This window comes from Mercenaria mercenaria, chromosome 6 (genome assembly GCF_021730395.1).
Source record: "Mercenaria mercenaria strain notata chromosome 6, MADL_Memer_1, whole genome shotgun sequence".
Taxonomy (NCBI): domain Eukaryota; kingdom Metazoa; phylum Mollusca; class Bivalvia; order Venerida; family Veneridae; genus Mercenaria; species Mercenaria mercenaria.
In genome coordinates, this window is record NC_069366.1 from 89,444,350 (window position 1) to 89,454,617 (window position 10,268).

Genomic DNA, 10,268 nt, shown 5'->3' on the forward strand with positions numbered 1-10,268 from the left:
TTCTTTATTACTGTAGTTACAGTTATCATATTTCTATCAACTCTTATTCTTATGATCTTAAAATTATCCAAGGCTTTAGATTAAAGCTATCTTCAATTGTTAAGCAATGAGATTTTTCACATTCAGAGCGGGGAATTTTGTGTATAAACCAACTGAGGTGAGTGTGTAACAAACCGGGTGTTTGTGTATAGACGAAATGTGGAATTGTGTGTTTCAACAAAACGGGGAGTTAGTGTAAAGACTAAATGAGGTACAAGTGTATAACGAACCAGGTACGTGTGTAAAGTTGAAACGAGGATCTAGCTATTAAAATGGTGAATGCGGAAGCTCCTGTTACATATCATATATATGAGAAAAGACAACCGAGGGACTTAATTTGATTTGATGGGTTTTACGCCATTTTAAACACTATTTCAGTTATGTCAGGTGGGCAGTTTACCCAACAATCTTACATAAAGAGACCTGGTCGGTAGCAAGGATTGAACCCATGCTCCTTAATCAGTGAGTACTTACGAGTGATTTTAAGTCAGCGATTCTAACCACCCGAAAACAGAGGCGGTCAGACAATAGAGAACGTTTTATATTCTGTATGTAGGTACATGTAGCACGTCAATCATTCGACATTCAATCAAAAATTATCTATGTCAAATGTTAACATTAAAATAACTGTTTATGACAAGACATAGAATAATCGAAGAACAAACCAGACTCATGATGCAGAGACATAATAAAGCACAAAACAGTATCTGGTTTTATCAGTTGTGTGCTTAAATTACTTTCCATTGCCTACAGCAACTTTTGAACTTCGATATTATAAGATTCTTTTCACTATCAAATTTTTGATAAAATAACGTGATTTGAATCGAGAAATATACTATCAGGAACCAATAGGAACTGTCATGGTATTGAATTTTCATTCCGTTTTTTTTAAATAGAATATAAATTACTTCACAAAACGTTTACATATATGTAGTTCTTATACGTGATTTACAGCACAAGAGTCATCTTACACCACCCCGGGGTGTAAGATGGACTTTTCAGCTCCGGTAAAGATACCGGAAATCCCCGTCTGGTTTGCAAGAATAAGTAATATTGTATGTTTTAGTTCCTTCTTTATGTTTTAACTAAAAATTTTAATTAGGCATTCACAAATCTCAGGGCGGGTACAGGATTTGGTGTAAGGGGTGCAAAATATTTGTGGTAGAACAACTAGGAGGGTCCGTGGGCATGTCCCCATCTCCCCCTCCCCACCCCACCCCCATCGCAACGTTTCGAAAACAATAGATCCATCTTGTGCATTCTTAGCGTTCTGAGGTGCTTTTTTTGGTATTGAAAAATGACAGGTTTTATGATAAAATCAACCCAAATAACATGCTACGTATAGTCCATGTTTAATGACTCGTCAGACTTATTCTTGCTTAAGTATCTCGGAATGGAATTTCTAAGCCCGATTTCTAAGGATTTTTATGGGGAGGGGTTACTAAAGTTTTTTACCGTAAAATAAAAAGCTTTATAGAAGCTCATGCAAATTTGTCGGACTTTTATTGTGCGAGCGTAGCGAGAAAAAAATGCATTGTTTTACCCAAACAAAAGACAAATTGCCTATGCGAGCATAGCGAGCGAGAAAAAATGCATATTTATATTTTCACCCAGGACAAATGATGAATTAACTATGCAAGCGTAGCGAGCGAGAAAAAATGCCCCAATCCCTGGATCCGCCCTTGAATCTGTGCTAAGCAGACAATTTATTTTTCCTTCAATTCTACTCGTTCAAAAGACAGAATTAACAGTCAAACATATAAGTGTGGTTCCTTTAAAAACCATTCGGATTAACGAAATCATGCATACAGCAAAAACACAGACAATTTATTTGGATAATCTCCTAATCGGCGTAATATTCAGTGTATTTTTCAGTTGTTGTGTTCCTACATTTGAACTGTGTATTATTATATTTACATTGCATACATTATCATGATTTAAACTATAGTACCGTTTGCTATTTAATAATGATAAGTTTCAAAAAGTTAAGGCATTACAAAAATGACGTTCCCAGAGTAGGATATCAACTCATGATGACTCGGGCTTGAGACGAAAACAATAGTAGTAGGTAATTAATTTGAATAAGATAGAACTGAGGCAAACACTTTACTCTAAATCAGGCAGAATGACAGAAACAAAGCATTTATTTTTATTTGTGCTTTTCTCTCCGATAACAGGTTAACGAAAACTTGATTTTTTTTAGGAAAAAGAATTTTGCGCTTATTTAAATGCAAAGTAAAATCTTAGGTTCGATATGCGGCAACAGGAAATAAAAATCGGGGAATCTTAATTCAAACTCCGCAATGACTCGCAGTCCCTGACTTTGCATGAAAATCGTTATTTCTTGCCCGGTAAAATAACAATCAATATCAAAAAAGACTTAAACAAAGTTTACAACATTTCAAGTCATAGTTATTTTGTTTCCAAACTATTTTCCCATATAAAGGTTTTGTTTTTATCTTTTTTTTGTTTTTAGAAAACCAGGCTTCAGTAAAACGTTGACTTTACATAGTTAATCGTTCAAAATTTGTGAAGGTCGTGTGTTCGAATCCCACACTCGGAAAGTCTTGTTCCCAATTTTGTGAGGATTTTTCCTTTAGACTCTGAACATGATTTAATTGCAAACAAAACAATCTGGAGTTTCGATCATGAAAATGTATATAAAGTAAACATTACAAAGGTAGGAGAATGAAAACGGAAGCAACAGCTGAATTTACCGCAAAGTTTATCAGTACTCTTTCAAAAAAAAGTACATGCAGAAACGGAATAATCGTTCTGATCAAGGAAGATTAAAATGAAATCAGTCATAGGTATTTTAAATTCATGATATTGTTGTTCTAATCAGAACATTTATATCGTAAGTATTTTTATGATTATTATATATTTTTGTTTCCCTTAATGCTATTAATACCAGTAAATCATATGTATGCCACGGTCAAAACTAAAGATAAATATACTTGCACCCATAATAAATACTGTGTTAATGTGTCACCGAATAGGGAAATGTCTTATTTTGTGTCGGTCAGTTTCATGAGTGAAGTATGAAATAACCATATATGTAACAACGAATAATATCGTTATGTATTTAAAGGCTTTATATTCAATAAAATCCTTCAATCGCAATAAAATTTCTCTGTTTTCAAGTTTCAATCAAACGATTAGTACATGTATAATAAGTTGTGAATTCATACGATGCGTTACATATTGTATTTTCTAATACGTCGGGAACTCATCTGTCAGTCCAATCATCAATAATTTTCGTTCTTTTTTTCCCCAAAATACCACAGAAAATGCTACCGCAATAAACGCACGGTGTGATATATCACTGGATGAACAAAACTGATAAGCAGGTGAGTGAGGTCGTTCCAACCCCGTCCAACAAACAAAATTTCTTAAAACGTTGTTTTGATCAAATTGAACTTCTACGGACCTGACGTTGAAGAAAATATCATGTGCAGATGTAATTGTATGTCATATTCATACTTATTGTAGAATGATAGGAATGTTAGTGACAGAAAAAAACTCCTATTGGTTAATGAGCATATGCATTGTAAAAATTACCCTTTGTATGTCAGTAACGCACTGAGACTTTGAGCTTTCAAACTTTACACATCAATATTTTTTTTTGTGTAACAAGTTAATAACTTTTTTAATGCTAAAAGCGACAGTTTATAAAGATAAGACGCTTATTAAAATATAGCAAATTTATGACATAAGTTTTAAAATAGTGTGCTTCAGGTTGCAGAATCTGGGCACAATTTTTCTGTAGGATATATCTGTTCGTTATGTGAACATCAAATTTTATTTTATTTTATTTTTTTGCATGAGAATTGTTTTGCTGTGATTCCCATGTGTTTAATTGATGTCTCACGGTTTCTATATTTTCTTGCCAAATGATCCTAAACCCGTGCAGCCGCAGCATTATCATTTTTTTTAACCGTCGTAAACTACAATTATTTCGGACATGTACAACAAACTTTATAGCCTATGCTTTGTTGAAACATTTTTCTATCATGAATTTCTAGACTTGGCGATCGCTAAACAAAAATCGCGCAAAAATAGCATGAAATTCCTGTGTTAAGGTAAATGCACGAGTTAGCTATGATCTAGGCTTTAGAATTTCCAAGTGTTTAAACAGATTTAAGAATGTATTGGAGTCAGATCCTTGTGTCATTTTCTTTGATGTGTAGTAGATAAAATCAATCAGATAATGTACTAATGTTATGATTAATGTGGTCTCTAAATTTGACAAATACTTAATAAAATAAAACTGTATTAAACTATTTCGGCTTTGTAGTATCTACTACTCTTCAACACACGTAGATAATTGCGTAACAAGTTGACAGCTGCTTATACATGTATAAACATCGTAGGAGGTAATGACATAACAAATGCTGTTTCAAATGCAGCACAGGTTTTTGAGAGGTATTAGTATCTTTTTTACTTTTGGGACATTTTTACATCATAGATTTCAACACATTGCGATTGCTGAACAAAATCAGCGGGAAAATAGCATGAAAATCCTGTGTTAAGATAATTGCATAAGTTAGCTACTGTATGATATAGGTTTTATTATTTTCACGTGTTCTTAATCAGTATTTTAAACGTACTGGAGTCAGATCCTCATATGCATTTCTTTGATGTGTAGTAAATAATATCAATAAGTTAATGTACAAATGTTGTTGTTTTTTTTTTTTTTTACAAATAACGAAACTGTATTAAAATTCTCTCGCTTTGCTGTATTAATTACTGTTGAATTTACATAGGTAATTGCATTATGAGCTGAATATATGAACATCTTTGAAGGTAATACTACATTTATTTTTTCAAATGCAGCACGGTAATTCAAAAGGAATTAGTACATTTGTATATTTCAGCACCGCGCCTGAAGTTGAAAGTTTGTTAAATGCGATGAATATATATAGAATGTATATTCTGAATAGTGTTCCTGTGTATTATAATATTTTCAGTTTAACATTTGTATTGTCAAATCAAGTCATTAACTTAGCAATAAAAGCGCATAACACAATAAGCCGGAAAAGATATGCGGTAACATAAATATATAATACTGTCTTGTGAACGTAAAAAGATATTTAATTGGTAATTGATGAATTAATCAACATAATCTTTTCACTCATAAGCTTATAATAACGAAAGCATTATGTTAAATTAGTGAAAATAATTTAAACCTTTGTGTGTATGTACTACGAGTTGTATAAAGGTAAACTGGGGAACTGCGGTAAATGGCGAAAGATACACACCGTTGTAAAATTCTGATTGTGTGTGAGATATGTGTATGACCAGAACCGGCGTACCGGGGAATAAATTTCTATCGCTCAGAATCAGCTCAAATTTCGAGATATGACTAATTTGAAGGTCAGGAATAACGTGGTATTGTTAAAATGAACTGGGGAATTCCCCGGTTCGAGGCGTATCCCCAGTACGTTGGTGTGTATTCATACGAAATTACCCAGTTGGCAGCGTTTACAAACTCACACACACACACACACACACACACACACACACACACACACACACACGCGCGCACACACAACAAACACACGATAACAAAACGAACAAATAAAAGAACACGGTTGAGCACTGCCTTGTCACTGCAAATGGCAATAACACCAATAGGGAGCGTAACCGATTGATGAAGCGCACCTAACATCACTCTTATCTGCACCATGTTCCAAAGTCACGGAACAGAGTAAAAAAATAGTAATCTCCACCAGGTGAATCTCAAACACATGCAATGGAAACAGAAGGCATTGCATGTAAAACACATTGTCAAAAATGTTCTTGTATAATTATGTAAAAATCATTTATTAAAAACAAAAAATGCATGTACTAAATGCCTTTGCAAAATATAGAGCATCTAGAGAAACGCCTTTAAGGGCCCGACGAAACAGGCAAGAAGACAGAAATCAAAACATTTCAGTTCTGGTGGGATTTAATAACTGTTTGTAAGAGAGTCACCCCCTTTGAGAAAGCAAACATTTAGAACCAAAAGTACATGTACTCAAGGACGTTGCAGAAGAAAGAGCGCCAAGAGTAACACCCTCAAGGGCCTGACAAAACAGGCTGATAACAAATATCAAGACAGCTTAGTCACAGTTGGATTTAAAAGCTGCCTAAAATAGGATCTTCTGCCTGTTCGTCAGCTACAAATAAAGAGGAACGCGTAGCGTCCAATTTTAAAAGGATTGAACAGTAAACAATAGGGCATTCTAAAAATAGTTGAGTCATAGCCTTTTTTACTTTAACTTTATCAAATACTGTTTGAAAATAACCTTATGCATCCCCATCAAAATCAGATTTTGTTATACCTTCTCGCAGAGCTTTCCTAAAAATTCTAGCTAAATTTCAAAACCAAATCTGAGCAACGATTGTTATTCTTTTTAAAATTATTGCAATTTATAACAATAACGACTGAAGATACTTGTCTGAATTATTTTGGTTACGATTTTCTTAATCTTCAACATGACTACTCGCTTTAGTAAACCGAAATGATTCAGAGATATATATCCCATAAGATGTTGCCGAGGGTACACCATTTAAATAGTGGTATCCGAATTGTAAGTCGTATTCAACTGAAGCGCATGGGGACGTTATAGTATCCACCAATTGAGAAACAAAAAAATGGATGTTCCATATTAGGTATGTCGTCCATATAGCATGATGCATTGTTAAATGCAGAAATAATATCCACTTGTTGCAATAAAAAGGCGTACAATCTTTGGCATAACAAGATAAAAACAAATCTGAGACAGGGATGAACGATTCGTTCCCATGGGAATACCTATTACTTGTCTGGAGACTTTAATTCCAAACCTGATGCAAATATTCTTCAATGAAAGGGAAATGGCTTTACAAACGTCGCCACAAGTGCACATAATATATTTTGAAAACTGCAACCTTTTAGAAAGCTTTGAAATGATATGCGAGAAACAGTCTACTTGGCAAGTGTCTTTGAATTAGGGCGGTTACATGTAGTGTGACATTTTTAAAATGTGTTTAAGTGGTATATAAAGTAGAGAAACCATATCTTCTGACTGCTAAAACCTTGTAATTAATCATTTCGAACTGATGTAGGATTTCACCTACAAAGCAGTTTTCAAAAGGCCAAATTGTTTGCCCAGACATTTTCGTACATATTTCTTCGCAATTTCTGTTCACTTGCACTTTTACAGCAATAAGATTTGATGTAAATAACAAAGTTTTATTTGTTGTAGTAAAAGAGCCAGAATAAGCGATGACATATTTTTGGAACTAAGCATTGTTTCTGTTAAATTTTCATTCCTGTTTTTCATTCATGTACGTAAACAGAATGTTTCTATTTTTAATGATTTTAGTTATAAAATGCCAGTTATATACCTTCAAAATATAGATAACTTCAAATTGAATCAGATAGTCATTCGGTATGTAATAATATCTTTTGATATGCTCTACTTAACTTAATTTTAATTAACTTTCGATAAGTTCTTAAATAATCTATGAAATGCAAAATTTCTTTTGTTAAATATTTCTCATGTTTGTGTACTAACTAAAAAAAAAACTACTGTCACTATCTAATACCCGGGCTTTAACCCTGACTTTGAATCGCTTTTCCGTGACCGATGTGGGCTCGATCCTCTTGGCGTTGAATTCTTCATGTGAGAAAAACATTTAGCTGTCTGACGGAAGGACGATTTCGTCCGAGGTGCTGACTCGTGTTGAAATAATGCAGGACGGGGCACATGGTGTCTTTCTCCATCATCAAAGCTGGAAAGTCGGCAGATGACCTAAAATTGTGCCGGTACAACGTTAAATCCAACAAAAACAAAAATATCTAACGTCATTATTCAATTGGTAGTCTACAGAATATAAATGTTTTTGAAACATATTTTTGAAAATATACACAATTTTTCCATAATTTAAAACTCTTTTTAGTTATCTAAGCTAGCAATATGTAGCCTGATTGCAAATGAACGTAACTGTTGTCGTAGAACAAATATGGTACTGAATAAGTATTGCCTTAATTTGAATTAATGTTGCTGTTAAATTGCTTTTTTTTTGCTCTCGTAACACTCTCGTAACATATCTAGCGAGGGTTAATTATCATCCTAAAGCAGAACTTACAGACAACGGTACCATTATATATCACATGCAAAGCAAGGAAAAGGATCCAGTGCGAATAGTCCCATATGAGTGTTTATGTATAACTAAAACACAACAAGGTCAAATCAAGGTGAAAGCAAACACATTAAGGAAGACAATGGGTTACCACCTAGAAACAATCATGGGAAAAAAGACTGGAAGATTCAGCCGGTTAATTGCACGCAAAATAACTCTTTATCCCAACCCTGTTAAAAAGTTACATAAGAGTGTATATTAAAGGTATCCCGCCATGCGAATTCTTAACATACGTATTAGAAACTGTATTATTACATGTTAACCACAAAACATGCTTGTATTAAAAATATATTGTGGAAACCCTTAAATTAACATGCATGTGCAAAAGCTATAAAACTCTAGTAGTAATCTTTCAAACATCATTTCAGTCTAGTAGATCATATCAAGTGATCAAGGCAACTCCTAGTAACTCACTTATTTTTTAGAATATTATTTTTTTTTATATTTTTTTCTATATGTTTTCAAGGTTTGATATATATTATTTATATATATATATATATATATATATATATATATATATATATATCATGTATAGCTGATGTTCGAAAACATCATATGTATTCTTAACAACATGAATGATAAATTTTATTATCAAACACTATTACTATTGTATCCTCTTGATATTAAAACAGTTGTTTAATGCTTGTAAAGTTCGTTTATATGTATTTTATTGTTACATTATTTATTAACTGGTAGTGATTTGTTTATAAACGAATCTAGTAAAACTTGCTATTACAACTAAATGTGTAAACGAACTGATCTGTTAATAAGTTATCACATTAATCAAAGATATAAGTTTCATTACTTTGACAGTATATGTATTTCATCATTATGTTATTAAAAAAATGATTAACTTACCTTTTTATCGTCATCCTTCATATTATACACACAATTGTCTTTACCTTTTAATTTTTCACTTGTAAAGAAATAGACGAAAGAAAAAACTGAACAGAAAATACTAGGAAGGATTAATTGATGCTTTTTCATTGTTAGCAAAGCAGAAATTCCGTTCTTGGATTAATTACACAAATGTTTCATTAACTATTTATTGTAAGAAGCAGATGTTACGCGTACGAGGATATCAGTGTTACGAAAAAGTAAGATTAGAAGCAATATGTTGCAAACACGGACACTGTCTCGTAAAACACATTTCTTATTTAGATTGAACTAAAATTTGCAATATATATTGACGATTTTTTTCTTCTCAATATCAGCCAGAAAAGAAAAGAACACAACTTCCCCTTTTAAGTAACTGGTATCAGTCTAAAACATTAGAAGTTTGGGAAAAATAATAATGATGCAATGTTTTTATAGATAGGATGTGGAGATAAGATGTATATTTTTGTTGATTCACTTTTAATTTTGGTTTTCAATGTTACCTTAACGAGAAAGCCCTTTCAATCCAAAGTTGGAATGCTATCATGTCAATGACGAGAAATCTTTCGATGGTTTTAGTCTTTAGAACTTCTGTTGTACAGTTAACCCTAACTATATTGAAAAAAAAAAACAACACAGCTAACCCACTTTTTTTGCTATTTTGCTAATGCTTTATACATTACTAAACGTGCGTTTATGTAATTAAGAATTCATTTAGGTAAATATCTTGTCAATAATATATCAAAATTTCAAAATATCTAGTTAGGCAAAGATAAATTTTCATACAGTTTACTTCTACACTCCAGTTTGTTTTACTGTAACACAAATATTATTAAAGTCGTGTTTAAGAAAACGAATGAAAACATCCGTAAAAAGAGGTGTAGTGTATTACCTTTTACTAGAAAATGGTTTAATGTAGTACACATATCAATTTTTGTTTTCGATAGGGCACAAAAACGACGTTTCTTTTTTGTCGTTGTATGATTTCTTAACTACAAATGTATATTGAAATAGTATCAACAGTATAATGTTCTGCGGGTAGTACTCTTATTATACTTTAAACAAATGGTGGGCTAGTTGTTTTGTTCAGTATATATAAGTCATCTAATTAATTATCAATTTTTATTCGTTACATTACCAATTTGATTATGTAAAAAAAATCTAAAGCAAATTGCATG

The 10,268-nt window shown here is 32.5% G+C and overlaps 1 protein-coding gene across 1 annotated transcript in view; it reads right to left on the minus strand.

The window, feature by feature from the left end:
- Nucleotides 1-9,327, minus strand: part of LOC128558111 (probable methyltransferase-like protein 24) — a 61,921-nt gene extending 52,594 nt beyond the window's left edge. Inside the window, exon 1 of the mRNA XM_053546957.1 lies at nt 9,073-9,327. Coding sequence (XP_053402932.1) covers nt 9,073-9,201 — 129 coding nt within the window. The 5' untranslated portion in view covers nt 9,202-9,327. The remainder of the gene's footprint in view (nt 1-9,072) is intronic.
- Between the last annotated feature and the right edge of the window lie 941 nt (nt 9,328-10,268).